The 22,257-nt window shown below is 31.5% G+C and overlaps 2 protein-coding genes across 9 annotated transcripts in view; one reads left to right on the top strand and one right to left on the bottom strand.

Annotated features, from left to right (window-relative positions):
* Positions 1-1,168: 1,168 nt before the first annotated feature.
* On the bottom strand, positions 1,169-22,214 carry LOC129906315 (cullin-3). 2 transcript variants are annotated; one of them, XM_055982027.1, is made up of 12 exons: positions 21,911-22,214; positions 16,774-17,086; positions 8,131-8,514; positions 7,798-8,061; positions 7,244-7,738; positions 7,022-7,192; positions 6,791-6,961; positions 6,609-6,723; positions 6,401-6,546; positions 1,955-2,172; positions 1,754-1,892; positions 1,170-1,694 (listed from the first exon to the last, which is right to left on the bottom strand). In XM_055982027.1, exons 2-12 carry the CDS (start codon positions 16,831-16,833, stop codon positions 1,542-1,544), a joined length of 2,316 nt encoding a protein of 771 aa, XP_055838002.1. In that variant the 5' UTR covers positions 16,834-17,086; positions 21,911-22,214; the 3' UTR covers positions 1,170-1,541. The 2 variants fall into 2 exon arrangements, with proteins under 2 accessions (XP_055838001.1, XP_055838002.1); XM_055982026.1 differs by lacking the exons at positions 16,774-17,086; positions 21,911-22,214 and adding an exon at positions 8,573-8,913 and having other exon boundaries at positions 1,169-1,694.
* The window catches only part of LOC129906313 (leucine-rich repeat-containing protein 4B), a 250,417-nt gene continuing 245,394 nt past the window's right edge, over positions 17,235-22,257 (top strand). For 4 of the 7 annotated variants that reach the window (XM_055982023.1, XM_055982021.1, XM_055982018.1 and 1 more), the window contains exons 1-2: positions 17,287-17,508; positions 17,654-17,905. The gene's annotated coding sequence lies outside the window, so the exon portion shown is untranslated. The other 3 variants (XM_055982017.1, XM_055982024.1, XM_055982016.1) reach the window with 3 other exon arrangements.

The following is a 22,257-nucleotide window of genomic DNA, read 5'->3' as shown; positions in this document are numbered from 1 at the left end:
AAACACAAACAAAAAAATTTTTTATCCTTTCAATTTACTTCGTCGCCATTTTTTTTTTTAATTTGACGTTCACCTGGACGTCAAATTGAGGGATGATAATGCAGTTTACCCGATGGATAGCAGGATGGCAAGGTAGAGTTAAAGTGAACCGAATGTGTAAATCGGATCTGAGATTCACGGGAACAGCAGAATAGGGCTTATAGAGTCGGTAAACATCGACCAAAATAAGGCGTCTTAGTAAGGGTACGACAGATCTAACTGATGAGCCCACTGTCGTACCTGGGCGAAACGCTTTATAAATTTGGAGTTGAGGTCACTTGAACTTTAAAATTGAATAATCGTTTATTTCCAGGTTACAAAAATCCTATGAAATGAAAGCTTTATTATATTATTATTATTATTATACTGGAAAATGTATTACTGATACCAATGAATTCCGAAGGAAGCTTTTGATGATCATTTTCGTTACCATGTTTAAAACATGTGAAACTCCCAAGGAAATTTTTTATTCACGACAGTCCCCAATTTATATTGAAAAAAAAATTTAATCTTTGCAACGAGAAACTAAACAAAAAAATCAAACAATTGGATTTTTGAAATCTTAAAATATATCTCAATATAATATATTTGTATTTCCTTTCTTAAATGTTCATTTTATTCAATCGCATATTTTATTAGTAACTAAATTTAAATTATGTACATATATATACTCACATATATGTATTTTTATTTTTTTGTTTATTAATTTTAAGTAAGGAAAATTAAAATAAAAAAAGATTCAAAACAAAAATCAAAAAAAAAAAAATTACTTTAAAAATTACATCATCATCATCTTGCAAAGTGTAAACAATTCAAATTGTTTTTAGAGAGATTTTGTTTTCTTTTTTAATTTGTTTTTATTACTTCTTTTTCTTCATTTTATGTTTCTTATTTTATTTTATAGTATTCACATATTGAAACTTGTTTTATTTTTTTCTCTTCTCTTTGATTTTTTATTTACTATTTTCTTTATTTGTTTGTATTAAATTTTTATCCATTTTTTTCTTATCATAGATAATGAAAAAAAAAAAATAAAATATATATATTTTTGCTTGGCAAGCAGGTTTATAAATTTGAAAATGATCTGTATTTTCTGTACCATTTTTTTGTTTTTGTTAATAAATAATATTTCAGTGATAAATGAAGACACGATGACAAAGAAAAAGCAAAGAATTTTGTGTGTGAAATAAAACTTAAAGATGGTATAAAAATAAGTTGTAAGCATATCTCTATTTTTATTGTTTATTTCTTCATTTTTTTTTTTTTTTTTTGTCTGATAAGGAAAAAAAGTTATTTTGCCATTGAAAAGGTAAACAGAGACAAAATATTAATAACAGTGTTTTTTTTTTTTTTGGCTTTTTTGTCTCTGCCAGATCGACTTAACGAGACAGAAATCAAAATATGTAAAAAAAAAACTTCCTGAAGAAACGAAAAAAATTTCAGTTTTTTGTTTTTTATTTTTAGTTTTGTTGTTTTCCTTCCTCTTGTAGATTTTGAATTTTTTAAGCCAAATATACGTAGACTTTTCGATCTTCTGGCGTTCGAGCTAAATATTCCCTCTCGATGAGGTTCTCTATTCGCTTCTTAATAAATACAGGTGAAGGTAGAAATCTTGACTTAAGCTGATATGTGACGTCCGACACAAGCAGGTTATGCTACAAAAGAGTAAAACAAAATCAGTTTTGTTGTTTCTAAAAATGAATGAAATATTTACCGTCAATCGTTTTCTATCCTTCATTATCCTAACAATCGCTGCCTCAATTTCATGTTTACGATCTTCGTCCACTTTGCCACGTGTCTCTCGTCGTTCCGGTTCAGATTCACCCTTTGCGGCGACTGTTTGAATTTTAACCCTAAAATAAAGAAATTGATTAAGGGGATTGTATTTTATGTGTTTGAAAGTATAATTTTTTACCTATGAAACTTCGATATGAATGCATCGTTAATATGAAATTCATTTGAGGGTTCAATATCCTTTGTTTTGGGATTGCGCACTAGCAGTCTTTGTGCTGGTTTACCCATTGACAGTGATTGTAAGGCCCTGATGAGTTCCCTTTCCGGAATATCTGTTTCTTGTTGAATTTCATCATATGAAAGGCGTTCACGATTGTTAAATAGCATAAGAACACACATCTGAAATTTACAAAAGAAAATAAATAATGTAGAATTCAACAGCAAGTAATTATATTTTTAAATGAATTCGAAAATTTATTTTAAATGATTGTTTATTTTAAAAAATTGCACCCTGTTTTTCATGACATTCTTCTTAAAAGTAATGTTTTTCAAAGCGTATTCTTTTGTTAATTTATGTTCTTAACCGAGTACGCAAAATTATGTCAATTAGTGAAACTAGCAGTGAGTGAAATCAGCAAACCTTCCTTAAACTCAGTCAAATCGACTGTTGGAAGAGGAGCTTAGTAGGTTATACGCAAGTTCTACCGAAATACATGTAAAATAATGTATGCACACCTTGTCCCGCATTTCTACTGATAGAATTGTATAAAAAACTTTTAAATATTAACCTGGAAAAAAGTCTCCATTAATGCATTCGCAATTACGAACTTATCCTACTGTCTGAAAGTACCTTTAGAAGTCCTTGAAATTTTTTTTTAAATGCTTTTAGATCTAATCGTCATCAAATCATTGAGAACGTAAACGATCACTATGAATTTCCTCATAGCCTTTATTGTCTCTACTTTGCGTAATCAGTTATAGGATTATAACTTCCTTTTGTGATATAATGCAAAAAGCACCTGAACATTTTGCATGTGTATGGATTTACGAGCTACTGAACAAGAATATACTAGGCTTAAACATTAGGCTTGTTGCAGTAATTTTGTAAGTATGTATTTAATTTTGAACTTTTTCCAAATTTTTGAAAAATTTAAGATTTGTTTCTATTTAATGTAAAACATTTTTTTTGAACTAAGAGAATGCATGATTAGAACTTAACGGCCATATTATTCACTAGTTTAAAAAATACATCTAAAATTGTCAAATGTCAAAAATAAATCCAAATCCAAAATAGTTATCCCGAATTTAACTATGAAAATAGTAAAAAAAAAATAGTTAAAAATGACTATTTTTTTCTCTATGAAATAGTGAATATTATGGATTTGGATTTATTTTTGACATTTCAATTTCTTTACATCCAGATATATTTTTTTAACTAGTGAATAATATGGCCGTAAATGATCGATCACTTGAATGAACACACCACCTTTTATGAATAAAAGAATACACGATTAATCAAAGGAGGCCAAAAGAAGCTAACTTTGAGAAGAAAGTCTTTAAAAAGCATTGAAAGAACAATAGATGATTTTCTGAGAAAAAATTGCAACAACTTTGGGCTGATAAATAGAACTCTGTTTTTCGTAGTTTGCAAAAAAAAAAAATTGCAAATAAATAATGTCCTGAATGAAAATCAGGAGTTTATCGTATTTGATAAGTTTAATAAGCAAATGACATCGGAACAATATTTTCTGCGCATAACCAGGTGAACGTCATAAATTTCTAATCATAACGTGCGTGCTACGAATGGTTGGCAAATCGTCCGGCTCGCGAGTTATAACATGTCTTGTAATTTGTTTTCAAATCAAACCTCAACAAAACAACACTGTTTAAAAAACATGCAACTTCTCCAATGTTAGAATTGAAGTGTTTGGATGAAGAAGGGGGTAAGTGACATTTTTTCGATTTTCGGTATTTTTTGAAAAATAAGGATGCCTTGCGAAAACTTAAATTTCCATCTAAACTTCGTCACGCTACGATTCGTATTTTCTTATTTAGCGCTTTCATTTTTGGTATAAAAGGGTTACTAACAACTAAAAATTGTATTATATGAGTGGAAGAATGGGGTAACAGCACTTAACTCCTTTTTGGGTGAAATAAAAAACCAAGACTCTTTCGTCCGAGAAAAAAAAAGATAAAGCAGCTTTCTGTAGAGAAAATAAAAAATTTAAAGGAACAAACGATGCTCATACCAAGGGAACACCACTGGTTTTATGAAAAAGCTTTATCGGAACCATGCGAACAGAAAACAACTATTCAAAATAAAAAGAAAAAAAAAAAATGATTTTTGTTACTTAACCCCTTTGTATTCTTAAAAATTCAAAATACTAATAAGCTTTTTGTGCAAGAAAGAGTTAAATGCTCTTTTTCTGAAAATTTTTGTTTTTTTTTAATATACCAAGCTACTGTATTGAAATAAATGTAACATTGTTAAAAAGCTATTATTTTTCTTGTTTTATTAGTTTACTCAATTTTATTTTGATTGGAATACAAAAAAAGTTCTCAACCAGAAACTTTAAGTCCTTTTATCTCGGATTGTTGCAGATGCCACTTACCCCCTTCTTCATCCAAACGCTTCAATTATTTCTTTCACAAAAAGGACTCAGATATAAAAGGCCACCAAAGTACCAAAAAGGTACCAAAGTGGGTTTTAATTTTTGTGAATCAAATTTTGATTGTTTTTTTTGACAATTTTGCAAAAATCTTTAAAGAGATAAAAGAAAAATTTCCTTTAAACTAAACTAAACTACCAACCATTCTACCATTTATTAAGAATCTTCGGCAACCAGAAGTGCTTTTTTTTTAATAATGATTGTTTCCTTGTAAAAAATATCAGGTCTATCATTCAACCAAGTTTCAAGATTTTACGCTAATCAGAAGTGCTCCATAATGTCATGAAATAGTTCAGCGAAATACTACGCCTCCCGAGAAAGAAATCGCAGCTTAACTTTGTAGCTTTGAATTAGTTTTAAAATTCTACCATGTTTCAAAGTTCTGGAACAGCAGAAATGCCATTTATAATGTTTCAAGGAATTTACCAGAAATGTGAGGCTACTATGTAGGTATGCCTCCTGAATGGAAATTTTTTTCTTGGTATATAAAATCTTTGGCGCCGGGTACAAAGGTGTTAAGTCAGAAAATGTAGTTTTGAGGAAAATGAAATTGAAGTTTCAATTTTTGTTTGTAAACCTGAATATTATTATTTTTAAAAAGTAATGATGCAGAAACATCATTTATAAGATCTATTTTAATATCCATATGCTGTTGACCAGAAAATGACCGTTTAAAAAAAAAAAATTGTGTTGACTTAACACTTTAGAGCCATTTAGTCTTCAAAAATAAACTTGGTCCAAAGGTGTTAAGTCAAGAAAAATCTTTGTTTACATTGATAACAAGGTTTAATTTATAAAAGAAAGTTGGAAATATTAATGTGATTAATTACCAAATGTGAAAATTCTTTTTGAAATAATATAATACAGTAGAAAAATCGCTTTTCGTTTTTTTTTCTTCCTTTTGACTCAACGCTTTAGGATCAATTTTTTTTATTTAAAAATTTAAAATGAATGCAAAAACAAAGGAGTTAAGTCAATTTAAACCCTTAGTACCATACAATTTAAAAAAATTTTGACTTAAACCCTTTGAACCGAATCATTTCTAACGGAAGGAGATACGCTAGAGCTATGGCGATAGGACCAAACGAAAGAGAAAAAAAAAACTGACTGAAGTCCAATAAAGATTCGAAAATCGATTTTTTTGACTTAAGTGCCTGGCTACACAGTGATTTTTCAATCGATTGAAAAATCACATGCGGTGGCTACACACTGTTGTGCCCAATCACGTTGCACTTTTACATTTTCTAGGAACAAACGTCAAAAAGAGGAAAAATTTAGCAATGGAACTGTACTACCCTCGGAAAATTCAGTTCCCTTCTTGAGCATCTTCCCCCCTCACTCCTCATCCCTCTTGCCTACAAACTCACTGCTTAGGCGATTGAAAAATCGCCAGGCACTAACCCCTTTGTACCCGGCATCAAAGAAATATGATATACAAAATATGCGAAGTTTCAAGTTTCTACATAAACAGGAAGTGCTCCATAATTTTGATGATCTGCCATCAAGTGAGTCAGTCAGTTGCGGTTTTTTTTTTATATTTGAAGCCCTGTCTCCGAAACTACTCATACTAAACAGCTGAATTTTTTGAGGTCATTCAACAATTAATGCTAGTTTGAAATGTTTAGATTTTGTTATACAAGGTCTGTTCGAAAAAGTTTCAAAAACTGCATACAAATTAAATAAATCAGAAGTTTATTTGGCTCGTGAAGTAATTTAGTGAAAAACAATGAGACAAATTTGTTGGGAGTGCAAACTTTGGCGCTGAAAATATTTGTGTTTTACATTTATGAAAACTTGACATTTGTCGTTTACATTAATGAATACTTTGGAATCGACAGACTTGCACAGCCATGAGTATAAGAAATCACGCTTCGGTGGATGTTGACTAAAGTTTATCGAACGTATTACTCCTGATTATTGTTAAACGACTGCGAAACGCAAAAGGTTAAACAACTCACCTGGTACGTTGATACTTGGAGGACGTGTTTTCTGGTCGTTGTTGGGCCACCATTAGTACTTGTAGACAAACTTGAACTAGGGCCATCCTTGTCTTTTTCACATTCCGATTTTGTTCCATAGAAAACAGCATTTATATATGCAGTACCTAAAGCAAAAACCATCATTTAAAATATAACAATAAACATAAGCAAACAAAAAATCATTTACCCATTTGTGGTTGTAATGTTAACTGCCGACCAGAATGTTTATCTAAATAGAATTTTTTAAACGTCTCAAATGCAGTTCTCGGCGCCACTGGTATATTGCAATTAGGCGTAGCAGTCTTTAAAAAAATAAAGACAATTTATTAAAATTTCCAAGTTAATATAAATAAAAATGTGTAATATTACCTGTGTTGGCCAGAAACCTGTTGTTAAAATTCTAACTGTCAGCTCAACTCCCGCTAACGATAATTTATGATTATTTACATAGTTTTTGAATTCATCCATAATTGTATTTGATACAGACATATCCTTAAACATTCCTTCTAATTTAGAAGTAAATTGACAGCCACATTCAGTCTGTAAAAATTAAAGTCATAAATCCACAACTCTATCCACACTCAAAACCATTTTATTTACCTTTAATTTAGATATCATATTCTTCTCGAAATCATCTGAGACTGATTTGTTTAGCAACAATCGCTTGGCTAGATGTGTCTTGTAGTAACGTTCAAATACATCCTTCTCCAAGAGGAATCGGAAAAGTACCATTGTCTTGTCCAGTATTGTCTCAATTTCTTGTTCGGTCATCTAAAAAAGCAGTTATAGACTTTTTCAATATAAAAAGGTTTATATCCTTACTCCTTTGCCACCCTTCTTTAATTTATCATCAATAAATAGTGACAAATATTCGGGTGATTTGCTGTTTAAATTGAGAAAATGTTCAAAATCCGACGAAATCATATTCTTAAAGATCCTGTCATTGTTAAACGAATGATGCAGGAAATGGTCAAAGCGATCCTTCAAGTCGAGGAGATTTTGCACAAATGTTATCGGATTGGTGCCATTCTCCTCTTCTTTGACCAGCAATCGACCTTGTTCACGAAGATAGGCAGACACTGTGTCGGCAATTACTTTCAAACCCTTGTCTTTGAGGCGTGAAAAGAGTTTGTATGTACATGCAAGATCGTCGGTTTTCGAGTTCTTAATCATGTACACAACTCCAGAGTTTTCCATTTCGACGATAGTCCTCATGTGGTGTTTAATTAGCTCATCCTCGACAACCTTAACAATGCGCGGTTCTGTGTCCTTGTCGAGATACAAAGCAGCACGTGCTGATTCTTCTTGAATTCGTGCCTAACAAATATACAAAATTTTAAAAACCCGTTTAAGATAATTACAACCATAAAACTCACCTCAACTTTCTTTATGCAAACACCAGCATCATTTTCAGCTAAATATTTTTGCGATTCTACTTTGTAAAAGGATGCAGATTGCTTTAAGAATGGTACCTCGAAGTCATCCTCGTATACCGACCTCGTATTAATTCCCAGTGACATTAGCATCTGGCAGGCATTTTTAATGGCCAGATGATTTATAACCTCTCCACTGCGTTCCAGTAAAACCATGCCGAGCAATGTCTCTCGCAGATGCTCCTGAATTACAGGATGGCGGACAATCTTTTAAGGGGGAGATGGAGGACAAACATAAATTTAATGAAAAACTCTCCCAGTCCCTCAGAAACTCACCTGTTCCTTAAATATAATCAATCCCAAATTGTAAACATTCTCGACTTCTCGTTGCTGCACAAAAACTCGATCCATGTACATGAGAATATCTCGAATCATGACCATGGACGTTTGATGGTCATTCCACGCTTGATTTAATTTTGGCAAAAAATTGTTATGTAAACTATCCAAGACCTCGGGTCGCACCTTGTTCTCCAAATGATCAGATACCACTTCTCTCAGTCCAAAGTACAATCGATTGCCATGTTTGTGCAATACCATGGTATAGGCATTGCGATAGAGTTCTTCAAAAGACAAACCCGAGTTATTTTTCTTTTGTATTTCTTGAATGGCATTTTTAAGACTGGCCCAAATTGTTTCTACATATTTTTCATCCATGGAAGTCTGAGAAAACAAACATAAACAAGAAAAAACAAAATTAATTTTTTTAGCAAAAGCTTACTTGAAAGCCAGTTTTGTAATGAGAAATCCATAGTGGAAATAAACGATGGATTTCAGTTACTGATAGGACTTTTGGGAAATCATTGCGATAGTATGATGATCGACGAGGTAATTGAGAGGTTCTTAATGCTTTTTGAGTCTTTCGCATTTCGAGGAAATCGTTTGACCGGGTGCCGTTGGTTTTAAGCACCTGATGTGCATTATTTCTATTGAACGTTGCTGCTAGCCAGCCTCAGGTTTAATGATATTTTTATTTAACAACAAAAATTTGAAATCCCCTATCTATGGTATTTACTTATAAGATTTTTATTTTTTTAATTATTAAAAAAAAAAAAGTTGAAATAATCGAAATAAAAAAAAGTTTTGATTGAAATCTATTCAATTCGAAGCTTTATTAAAAGCTGATTAGAAAAATTATATCTACAGTGTGAGAAGGTTGTCGATTTTGAAAGATATTAGTGTTCAAATCATTTAACGGTGGCTTTTAAGTCACCTACTCGATAACTTTAGTTGAAAAGAACCAAGCATGTATGGAATTAGGCCCGAAACTACCACGAACTAAGAAAGGTAGGATCCATGCTTCTGATACAATGGAATTGATCATACTTAATCTTATAAAATGTTAAAATTCAAAATTTACCCTTAAAGCGTATGTCAAATAAAAAACAGGCTCATTATTTTCGAAAATATGAAGCAAATATGAGCTCTTAATATTAATATTTAGAGGTGCCTTTTTCTAATTTTCTATTTTCCATATAAATAACATGGGAAAAAAATCATTTTTTTTTCTAATTGTGTAACTTTACAATGAGGCATTGTAGAAATTAACTGTAATATTATTCTTACAGTAAATTGAGCGCTCTACAAAATATCTCTAAGAGTGAACTCATTCGAAGTTATTCAAACTTAAAGTTCAAAATAAATGAAATTATGACTTCTTTGGGTAAACTAATACTGTAATACACAAGAACCAAGATATACTTTTCTCGATTTTTTTGATGTGCTGATCTCGAATCTGAAGTCAGAAAAATTTGATTGACCTCCATTTTTTAAATATTACCGTTATAAAATGCTAAAAAACGTCATTTTGGCTGTTTTCGAGGTTCTGTTTTTATGTGCGGTAATTCATGATAGACAAATTTGTAAAATTGATTATAAGAACTGCTATTCTTCTTTCAAAAACTGTTTACATTTTCCCGATATCTCTTTTATTGCTCGACATATCTTAAGTTTCAGTTAATAAGCCAAAGAGAAACTAAACTTAATCTAAAATTTAAGTCACTGGCCACAGAATTTTTGCCACAAGAACCAAAATATATAAAATATATGTTTTTGAAATATAACCGTTTAAAAAAAAACCTTTTATTTTCATTTCATAACGGTAATATTTCAACAACAAAGATAATTAGAATTTTGTTTTGATTGCGGATTCGAGTTCAACAACCCAAAAACCACTAGAAAAGTATATCTTGGTTCTTGTGGCAAAAAAAAAGTTCAATCAATCATTACCCAAAAAAATCATAATTTCATTTATTTTGAACTTTAAGTTTGAATAATTTGAAATGGGTTCACTCTATGAAAAAATTTCCAAAAGATATTTTGTAGAGCGCTCAATTTACTATAAGAATAATATTTTTCAAAATTTGGATCTTTATCCTGACAACAGTGTCACTTATTCGAAAGGTTAGAATGCAGGAACCTTTGACCAATACTATAAAATTCCATGGAAAATAAACAAACAAATAAAGGGAAGGGGGAAAGGACGATCAGATTCCCTTTTTTTAATAATGCCATCTTGTATAGGTCGTTTCAAATCAAAAGTCCTGACTCTGAGTTTATTTTCTCCCTTCCAATAAAATTGAGAACAAATAAACAAAAAAAAATCAATTTTATTGGCTCATTGTGACAAATCAACTCAAAAATAACAACAAATCATGCTTGTTTGAATGAAAGAAATGCTAGAGAAAAAAATAAACAAACAAAAAATCTGATTTTGTTTATTAATGATTTCTATGGTGACGACTCCAAAATAATTAAAAATAAAAATAAGATATTTACTGCCCAATTATACAAATGAAAAGATGTGAGTAGAATTTTAACTTATGAATTGCTATCATATAAACCGGACATTTCTGGTCCATCTTCACCTAGTCCTATAATAATATCTTCGGCTAAGTTATCCCAACTGCCTTCAAATGATAAATAATTAAATAATTGTATGTTTTTTTGTATTGCCCGCGGATATGGAGTGATGCAAGCCCGGGAGACTTGCCTCCGCTTTCTGAGGCTAACCCAGTGAATCTCACAGACCGATCAATTAATTAAAATAGGGATGTCAAGAACTGTTCTTCGTTATTTTATCGTAATTTTAGAAAAAGTTCAGCTGCCTCATAAATGCTTCCTTCCAGTAGGCGAATGAGTTTTTTTTATTTTTACTCAATTTTCCATGGGACTTTTGATTTGAAACGACCTATAGGAGAATAAAGGCCTTGCGAAACAACATTTATATTCGACGGTAAAATCACACAATTTGGGCGAAATTCAAAAGAACAAGCGGCATTAAAATTTTTATACATAAAAAGTATTGAACTGAAAAGTTTAAAATATTTTTGATACATAATATGCAAAAAAATGTAGATAGAAAAAGCTTCTTCATTTACAATTTTTCTAGTAAAAGCAATTACTACTTTTAATACAAATTATAACCCATTATATGAAAAAAAACGTGGTGTTTTCCGAACGTAAACAACTTTTCTTTTTGTGAAATTCAATTTTCGGATGGAATATTGTGAACGTAAAACTCACAATAGGGCGGAATAACTTATTTTCTTACAAGTTGGCTGCTGAGAACTTCTATTTCGTGGGCATAAAGTCAAAACCACAAATCTCCAAAATTGTAGTTTTGAGAAAAACGGCTTCAAAGTTTTAGAAACTCATGCAAACTCATGGAAACTCGTAGAACGGACAGTGATAGTTTATGCTGCTAGCCAACAGATGGAGGATTGGGGTCGACGCATTAAATAGAAGGACCGAATTTCCAAAAATGAAGATTCGCGGTTTTCTGTCGACGATATATGAACAAAAACCCTTTGAAAAAATACAAAATATTGTATGAAGTCTATACACTCCTTTTTATCAGAATAGGTACACAACTTTCCAAATGTTCAGTATTCGTTTTTTTCTTACAGTGTAGGAAAATTAATAATTTTTTGATGTCAAGTCATTGTTGAAGATGTTAGCAAAATCAGGAAAAAAAAAAATTAAAAACGTGTGGTTATTTTTCTTGTTTCTCTGTACCAAAGCATTTTGTATAACAAAACTGAGTTTATTTTTTGTTTCATCAGAATGGGTACACATAAAAAATGATGTAAAAGTGGTCCATGAAGTGAATTTAAAGCAAGTTCTTCTTAAAAATGTATTTTAATTATTTTATTAATTGTATAGTGGCCTTTTTTATTCATAAAAAAATAACAATACGTCCAGGAATTGCATTCTTAAATCTCTTTATGCAATCTATCTGAATCTCTTCCCTAAATTGTTAAATGATGGGTTAGAAAATATTTGTGTCTTAAAATCGACGATCACAAATTTTATAGGTACGGGCTAGCATTTTCCAAACATTTTCAACAAGGTTCAGGTATGTTTTCTATGGTAGATACTGAAGTACTTCCTAATTTTGCAAATACTAGAGAATTAAGGAAAAGTTTCTTGAATATTCATTTACAAATAATTGTGGCCATTCTTGACGCTTTAAACTCACTATCAGTATTATCATAGTAGATTACTTTCTTCCATGCCTTAACACTTCTTCTTTAACTATGAAGTTGGGCTCAAAATGGTTTCTCCTTTCGTAGGATGTAAAACTGATAGTTTAACGCACCAAGGACATCAAAATTAAATTTTCGTTGATCCAAAAATAACAAGAAATACCACTCAACATTTCATGTGGTAAATGATTTTAAAAACCTTTAACGCATACAATTCTGCTCTTGGTTTAGTGATGATGTTCTTTGAAAATTCAGTCAATTTAAAAAATTGGGACTAATGACCATTCCATTTACTGTCCTAAAATTACAAATAACAACTGTTTTTCACTTTTATTCTTGTCGTTAATTCACAAGAACTGGTAGCACATGTTAAAATTAACTCGTCTAAGAATGTTTGTATCTGAAGTCTTGATAGAGCATATTCACAATTTGTAATTTTTTTAACCATACCGGTTCTAGTGGATCCTTTATGGCTTGTTTTATTTGTTAAGGTGTTTTCGCAAAAATTTAGCGATTTTAATCCACCCATGTTTTTCAAAATGGTAGTATAATTTTTAAATTACCCTTAGGAAAGTCTAATTAATTGTTTTAATGGTAAATTTTACCGAAATCCGCAAAAATATTAAAGATAACAAGGGTGTACCTATTCTGTACCTATTTATCACCACTTTACAAGAAAAACAATGGGAAAGTTATGGAACATTTTGAAATAATTTTAGTCGTTGCTTTTCCTAACATCTTAAACTAACAAAAAACAATAAAACCTTGTTAGGTCACGCACCACTATTGGGGACAAACGATTAATGAACATTTGGAAAGTTGTGTACCTATTCTGATAAAAAGGAGTGTATATTGTATATCAACTTCATCAAAAAATTACTACGAGCTCTTATACTAGAAGAACATTTGACAATTTTTAAATGATGACTAATCATTTCATCTCTCATTGTTTATCTTATAATTTCGCAACCAATAACTTTACAAAATTATATCAAAAATGTATTCTATGTTGTATTTCATATTGTATTGATCTAGGGGTTCAAATAATAATAAGATAGGTACCTGGTACCTGCTTTGGTATCAACTAAATTTATTAAAATGCATTTTTCTTTAATTTTATTTTCATCGTCACTCTCCCACCACAATTAAGTAACAGCCATTTCTTTTCAGATTTCGTTCCATTGCTGCAATGTGAAAGTTATGAGAAGTCAGTGTCTCTTCTGTTCTGTGGTAAGGGCAATTATTTATTTATTTTTTTATTATTGTTACTGCAGTTTATATGCAGTAACTATTTTTAAATAGATCAGAAATTTGAGTTAAAAAAGGTGTTCTTCCAAAATTACATCAAATCATACGAGGTCAAAATAAATGCAGATCAAAAATTATGGGGCGTATACCTGTTTCTTTAAGTGTCGCTAAACACTAAGGCCCAGTTTGTTCATAGTCGATTACACTGGTTTACAAGGGTTTTGTTGCCGAAACAAAAATATACTTTTCTGAAGGTTTGCGAAACAACTGAAGATATCTCGGGCGATATTAAAGATATCGGAAAGATTTAAAATTTCCTTCTATAAAAGAATAAGACCCGAAGAAGTCAAAAAACGTTTTTTTGCATTTTCTAACGGTAATATTTCAAAAATAGGAGCTGATCAATTTTTGCTGACTTCGGATTCGAGTTCAGCACACCGAAAACCTTCAGAAAAGTATATTTTTGTTTCAACAACAAAAAAAAAAATTTAATTTTGTTAACCAGTGTTATCTTTTAATCAAGGATTAAGTAGAAGCAGAGCCCGACTCAGGACAACACGACTTTGTACACCCCGACTCACGACAGCCCGATTCAACCCATAGCCCAACTCAAGATAGCCCGACTCATCGCAACTCGACTCAGGTAAGAACTCGACCTGAGTCGAGTGCGATGAGTCGGGTTATCTTGAGTCGGGCTATGGGTTGAATCGGGCTGTCGTGAGTCGGGGAGTACAAAGTCGTGTTGTCCTGAGTCGGGCTATACCTTTACCCAAGGATTATTCCATAGAAAAATCCTTGATTAAAAGGGTGCCGTGAAATAACGCCGAATTCCAAAATTCGGCCTTATTTCACTTTACAAAAGTGAAATAACGCCGAATTTCAACATTCGGCCTTATTTCACAATGATAAAGTGAAATTACACCGATTCGGCGTTATTTCACTTTTCCAGTGAGGCAAATCCTGCTAAGTGGAGCTTAGGAAAAATTTCTATTTAACCACCTGCAGTCAGTTTGGTATTGAAATGCCATATTTGTGGCACAGGGACAAAAGGCCCATGGAATAACAGCCACTATTTATTTGTGGGGCTTTCGTCCCGCTTGAATGAGACATAAGTTCCAAATTAAATGTGGAGCTTATGTCAAACTCAGGTTGGACAAAACACAAAAGACCCACAAATAAAGGATGGGCGTTATGTCTCACTAACAAAGAATTTACAAATTATAAAATTATCTCCCAACTGGATAACTGTATTTGGGATAGTTACATAATTCGATTTTGCACTTATGTCCCACCTTATTGGCAAATAAGCCGATTCAATAGTGTATCCAATCAAGGGGATTGCAGCAGAGCAGCATGCTCCCACCCTCCAAACATATTTTACTGTTTATAAACCTAAGTCCTGGGTTTTATTGTTTTATTTATGTGTATACCAAACAACAAAGATATGTTTGTGTTATAACTTGGCAAACGCGAAGCGAAAAATAAATTCTTACATAAGAATCTATTTAATTTTTGGAACCCAAACGCGAAGCGGAAAAAAATTTTGCCCACGGGAGAATAAAAAAAACAAAAATTCGCGCGAATTTTTATTTTCACACCTCAAAATTGATTCTCCCGTGGGCAAAATTTTTTTCCGCTTCGCGTTTGTGTTCCAAAAATTAAATAGATTCTCATGTAAGAAATTTGTGTCCGCTTTGCTTTCCACCAATTAAAACAGGGATCTATTTGTTTCTTATCATTAAGTCTGTTCAGCGAGGATTTTTCTAGATCAGAACAGGACAGCACAGCACAGTTTCGTGAGAAACGTCAGATCAAGTTAGAACAGTCATTTGAACGTCAGATGTCAAAATAAAAAAAAAAAAAAAACAAATTGTAAATTATATGAATTTTTTGCTTATCGGTTCTCGTTAGTTTTATCTATTTTTTGAGTTTTTACTGCGGAAAATATAATTAGAAATTGTTTTTATTTAGAAAAACCACGAGCACCCGAGAAATATTCGCACAATTAAATCAAAACAAAAACAAAAAATGACAGCTTTGCTTTTGACACTACTCACGCATCTGTTCTAACCTGATCTGACTCAAAAGCAAGAACAAAAAATCCTGTTCTAAACTGTTCTAGTTTTGTCAATGAACAGGAAACTAGAACAGTTCAGCACAGAAAAAATCTCAATGAACAGCAAAAAGCTGTACTTTTCTGCCTACATATTATCTTATTCAAAGTTTCTTTTACATTTAAAGACTCTGGAACAAAACGCGAATAAAATATACCAAAGTTATAATTGTTCATTATTGTTTTATATTTCGAAAAGTGTGGGGCTTATGTCCCACTTAAATGAAAAATATATGGAGCTTATGTCCCACTCAAGTGGGATATAATTCTTAAATTAAATGTCAACCCACTCAAGTGGAACATAACTCCCATAAATAAAGAGTGGGTGCTATATCCCTGGGCCTTTTGTCCCTGCGACATGTTTTTGTACCTTCTTGAGACTAATCTGTTAATGAATAAATAAGAGGCACATAAGACAAAAAAACTTTTTTGGAACCTATACCTCGCTTGGATGGACATAAGTCCCAAATTGGTATTGGGGCCATTCTGCCTTAATAAATTAGGGCCTTATATGCCTTTGAAAATAAAAAAGGTTAGCATTTTAATATACGGGTTAACTTAGGTCCACTTCTATGCTCACTTTTCTAACATTCGGCCTTATTTCTCACTTGGGACTCGTCGTTATTTCACTTTGACAAAGCGCAATAAGGCCGAATGTTGAAATTCGGCGTTATTTCGCTTTTGTAAAGTGAAATAACGCCGAATTTTGGAATTCGGCGTTATTTTGCTCGGCGTTATTTCACGGCACCGATTAAAAGATAATCGGGTGTGAACAAACCGGCCCTAAGTGTCGTCACTAAGGTTTTAATATTAATAAAAAATAAATGTTTTATTAGTTCAATTATGTTTAAATATATTACAAATCCATGTTTATTAATGATTCCTCGCAAAGTTTGGTCACTTTGACAAACATACTCAGATTACCTACTACCTTGCGGTTAAGAAATTTAGTTTCCTACTTACAAACATAAACATAATATGGGTATCGGGGAATAGTTAATGAATAATGACTTTATACATGTTTATTAATAAAATAATGTAAATATAGTTATTTTTTTTTTTTAATATTCTTACCGGAAAGGCACGAATCCGCATCTTTCCTTCCTTCTTGGGAGCAGTCCCCCTTAGATTCATATTTTGGATTCGTCTACAATTCTCCTCCACTTTATCAGATTTTCACAAACAACAAAATTTCTCAAAGTTGCTTCTTTTTTTTCCTGTGTTTTCCTTTTTTTGTTGTTGTTTTTTTTTTTTTGTATTTTTGTGTTGTTTTTATTTAAAACGAAAAAAAGAACTTAATTTTAACGTGTTACTCCTTATTCATTTGGGGAATTTTAAAAACACTTTGCTCGTCCGTTCTACTGTGTACTTTTTTTTTTGAATTTTTCTGAAATAAAGAAAAATAAAAACCAAAATTTAGTGTCAGCAGAAAAAAATAGAAAATAATTTAATTCATTCGTAAAAAATTTTAAAAAGATTTCTCGAGAGAGGAGGAGGGTGGAGGTGGATTCGTTGTGGATAATGGTTTTCCGCTACCTTTTTTTAAGCCAACAAAAAGAAATTGTTTTATTCTCTCGAGGTCGACAATAAACAAAATAATTTCCACAAAAAAAAAGATGAGGAAAAAAAAAACGAATTATATGAAAATTTTCCTTGTTTGCCGCGACGATTGAACAACAATGGAAAAGGAGATGATGATGAGATGGTTTTTCTTCTTTATTTTTTCTTTCGACTTTTTTTTTATGTGGATCGTCCTCAAGTCGATTTATAATAATTTTTTGTGTTTTTTTCTTGCCTTCGATTTGTTGGGTAAGTTTTTTTTTGTTTTTTTTTTTGGTTTAACAAATTTAATAGATTTATTGAGGGTCAATTGAGATCAAAAAGTTTTTTTGTTAATGGATAAACCAGAAATTGTAATTTATATTTTTTTTCTTTCTTTATTTTTCTATTTTAGCTCTTTTGCGGCCAGAAACACAGAAAAATCAAAAAAGAATAAAAAAAAAGTCACTAGCACACAACCAGTAACAGCAACATACACAAAAATGATATTTCGCACACGCATACATAAATGTGTGATGATTTGATGACTTTACACGATGTAAACGAAAAAAAAAAGTGCACTTGATTTTGTGTATTTTTGACAGTTCGCTTTTGGGTGGTGTTTTGGATTCGGAGAAATCTATTATTTTACAGGGATGTTAATGTGGTGAGTTTATTTTTTATTTTACATTTTTTTTTTACCACATGCTTAAAAAATTGGTAAAGTAGGTGGCTTGATAGAAACGCGATTAGTTTAGATTGTAAGTTTAATTACAAAATGATTATGAAAGTAGGTGAGAAGGTACATTTAAAATAAAGTAAATAGTTGTTATTGCTTTTATACGTTCATAACAGGTGACTTGCGCTGAGATAAAGTTAAGTTAATGCGTAAAAACCCGCCGACAGCATTTTTGTATGAAAAAAATTCCATACCTCAATGTCTTTCCGGTGTGGAATATTTTTCATGCAAAAATGCTGTCGGTTGGATTGTCGAACTTTCACCTCTAAAGGGGTTTTTCTTTTTTAGTTCGGAAGAAAGCTGTGAGCATGGTCTGAACATTTTGAGCACGCTCTGAACATTCTCTGAACTAAACGTGTTCTGAGCGCTCTGAATTAATACATATTAGCTGCGTTCCTTTGGAAATATTTATCTACTTTTTAGTACTTAAAGCTGCTTTGAACTACTTTTTCAGTATAGCAAAGTAGATCAAAGTAGTTTTAAGTACTAAAAAGTAGATAAATATTTCCAAAGGAACGCAGCTATTAAAACAGATTTGAGAACAAACTGTCACCGAATGACATTTTGTCAATTCATAGTTGTCAAACCCAACAAAACAAAAAAAATTATGTTTAAATCATTAAAAATAACAGTTCGAAGTTATTTATTATTAAAAATCACCAACTGCGCCCGAGCCGACAGCTTCAGCCGCCATTTTAATTTTGATTATGTATTTATTTTTTTCTTTTTTCACTGTCGTAAAGCGTTCAGATTTTACTCTGAATGTTCGGTCTTCAGTTTTTCATAACGAACTGAAACTGAGAATGTTCGGTCAATTTTTTCCGAGCTTGTAGTTCGTGCTCTGAACAAGCTCTGAATGATTTCTGAACAAAAAAGAAACACAATTTTTTTTTTGACAGTTTAGACTCTGTTTAGAACTAAAAAAGAAAAACCCCTTAACAGTCAAATGTTTTATGAACGCTGCCTTTTTTGTCTTGGGTCTTTGGGTCTCTCAAAGAAACGCGCCAAGCACTATGATTTATAAAGGCTAGCGCTAGTATTTTCATAAATGTTTACTATTAAACGCAACACTGTTGCAACTAATTAACGGACACTGACAAGAATGCTCGACAGAACAAATCTCATTTGTATAAGTATTTGAGGCGTGGCTCAGCAATTTTCATGTGTTCTAATCGGCAGTATAACTGAGCTTAAGCTCTGATTTAAGATGTTTACATGTTAAAGCAGCCAGCAAATACTTGAACTTGATTTGAACCACAGCCAATCCACCAAAAAGGTGAACCAACGCAAAGCTGTACCATTTTAATGTAACCTGTTTTATGCCAATAGCCACATAGTTCTGGTTCATGTCATGTTTTTCATTTATTAATCGATAGCAAGGTCTCTCCAAATTTATATATATTCAGTTTTGCAATGGTTAGTCGAATGAATTGTAATGCCACAAAGATTGTCGATTGTATGGAGATAGTAGACAAAAATCAGTTTTCCAAAACTAAGTTGACTTTGCAAAAAAAAATTTTATAAGAACAAGTTTTCCAAAACTAACGAAATTTTCACGATAACTTAGAAATTTGATTATCTATTTGAGTTCAAAAACACAAAATAGTGTCAACCGAATCCGCCTCCAACCACGCCCACTTTAGTGGCTAAAGGCTAAAAGATTTGCAAATCTTGTAAAAGTAGTGTTTAAAGTAGAGATGCCGCGAACATTGATTTGGCCGAATACCGAATATTCGGCCACGCTCCTCGGCCGAATACCGAATATTCGGCCGCCGAATATTCGGCCACGGACACTCAGAAAAAAACGTTGGTAATTTCAAGAAAAGATGTGGCTTAAAAAATCCCAACAACATCGTATTGTAACGATGAATAACTGAACTACTTTTAAGATAAATGTCTGAACACACTACCTACTACTGCAAAGATAGACATCACATCTGAAATCGAATTATATATGAAGACTGTTCGCCAAGATCGAACGGCGGACCCATACAAGCGGTGGTCAACACATACTACAAAATTTCCAATTTTGACAACATTTGCTAAAGTCCACCTTTCGTCTTCTGGGACAAGTGTTTACAGTGAAAGACTATTTTCTGAAGGAGGAATAGTCTAAGAAGATAAACGTAATCGTTTACTACCAACAAATGTGGAACAAATAGTTTTCATTCACTACTCAGTAGATTATAAGTAGGTACTAAAATTACAACTTTTTAATAAAACACACATTTTGGTATATGTAATAACACTGGTCAACAAAATCAAACTTTTTTTTTGTTACAGAAACCAAGATATACTTTTCTATAGGTTTTTGGTGTGGCTCGAGTCCGAAGTCAAAAAAATTCTATCGCATCACGTTTTTGTGATATTACCGTTAGAAAATCGAAAATGACGCTTTTTACCAGTTTTCGAGGTAATTTCTTAGCGTTTGTTAATTTTTTTAAAAATTAAATTTGTAACGCTTTCTAAAAAAACTAAGTTTTGTCCCTCTTAATCCGTTTAAATCTTTTTAATATCTCTTTTCTTCTTCGAGAAAAAAATTAACAAACGCTAAAAAATAACCTCGAAAACTGGTAAAAAGAGGCATTTTCGATTTTCTAACGGTAATATCTCAAAAACGTGATGTGATAGAACTTTTTTGACTTCAGATTCGAGCTCAGTACACTAAAAACCTATAGAAAAGTATACCCTGGCTTCTGTAACAAAAACCTTGTTGACCAGTGTAATTTGTCTTTTTTCTTCTCCATACCAGAAAAATAGGCCGAATAGGCCGAATACCGAATAGTGGCCGAATGTTCGCGGCATCTCTAGTTTAAAGTCTTTTTGGACTATTTTCTGGTTCATCAAGGGGCGATACATTTAGGAAATATTTATTTCTTGAGCATTGCTTCCATTATCGTTTAAGATTTGAGCATAATTTTGAGCTTCAAATTATTTTTAATTTGAATGAAATATTTTTTTATCTTCAATTCATACAAAATAAATGTTAAGATTTATCTTTGATTCGTAATTTTTATCAAATGAAATCCATTTTATACATTTTTTAAGGTTTTCTAAGATTTGACTTTATCCTACAAAAAGTTGATAACATATTTTTAAAGTTAAGCTTAGTTCGCAGGTGAAGCGAAACGAAAAATGTTTAAGTTTACAAAGTCAAAAGTGTTAACGAAAAAGTACAAACGGGTTTTATGTCAAAGTAATAAAAATACAAATAAAACAATTCAAGAAAAAATATAAAAGAAATAAGTTTTAAAACAACAACAATAAATATAAATTTCATTCATGATTTCGTTGTGCTATTTTTGTATGCAAAATTTTGTTCCGCTTAAGCTGCGTGAAAACTTTGAATTTCTGCAGAGTAAAATAGTAAGACAAAATAATTAAATAATTTCAAAGTTTTGCAAGGCGTTTATCCCAAATCATTTTAACGGATAGTAATCTGTTAAAAAGAAGACGACTTATTTTATCTTTTCTCATATCAATGTAGGATTACATCATTCACTATCATTACTATGTACTTTTATAAAACTATATCATTTTTAAACAATATTATAAAATACCAAACATAACTAATTTGCCCTAAGAATGTTCCATTCCCATTTTTGGTTTATATAATTTTATAATTTCTTTTAAGATTAATGATATTTGAATTTTATCTTATTAAATTAATGTGGTGAATATAATCATATTAATTTAGTAAATTGGCATCACTGAAAGTTCACCTCTTTAACAACCCGGGTATTCACACAAAACAAAACAGCCGACATCTTTCCGAATCGAATTCTTCATTCGGACTAATCGGAATGCGAAAATTTCACAAAATGTCATAATTCAAAGAAAATTTTTACCAAGAAAACTTATGTTTCATCAACAAATTACATCAAATATTTTAACAAAACAAACAAATACAATATATATTTTGAAATAACTTACATTTCATCGAGTAAAGGACTAAAATTTCATTCGTTTTTTCGAATCACAAATGAGCACTTTTTTTTTCTCTGCACTACACAATTCTAATGTTGGAACGAAATTTCATATTTTTTCTTTAATTTTACATCCATATCAACTAAATTATATATCAATTGATTAAAGTTTTTACGATATTTAAATTTATTTGAAATAATTAGATCGATTTTCTTATTTTGTTTTAATCTAGCGTAAATAAAAATTCACGACGACGAAGACGTTCAACAACCAATCTTGACTTTTTCTATCGGTCCTCCTTGTTGGTGCCGTCAGTTTTTTTCTTTCGGAGTTGATGAGAATAGTTGTCTCAT

Source organism: Episyrphus balteatus, chromosome 1, assembly GCF_945859705.1.
Source record: "Episyrphus balteatus chromosome 1, idEpiBalt1.1, whole genome shotgun sequence".
NCBI lineage: Eukaryota > Metazoa > Arthropoda > Insecta > Diptera > Syrphidae > Episyrphus > Episyrphus balteatus.
The sequence above is the reverse complement of the archived record's forward strand: the minus strand, read 5'-3'. Positions and strand labels throughout refer to the sequence as shown.

What these genes read in the sequence shown, in the direction of transcription:
- LOC129906315 (XM_055982026.1), bottom strand. Translation starts at nt 8,719, where the DNA reads ATGCGAAAGACTCAAAAAGCATTAAGAACCTCTCAATTACCTCGTCGA. An exon ending in TAAAGAAGGGTGGCAAAGGA is followed by an intron (nt 7,193 to 7,243) that starts GTAAGGATATAA and finishes CTGCTTTTTTAG; the next exon opens with ATGACCGAACAAGAAATTGA. An exon ending in CAGGTTTCTGGCCAACACAG is followed by an intron (nt 6,724 to 6,790) that starts GTAATATTACAC and finishes ATTTTTTTAAAG; the next exon opens with ACTGCTACGCCTAATTGCAA.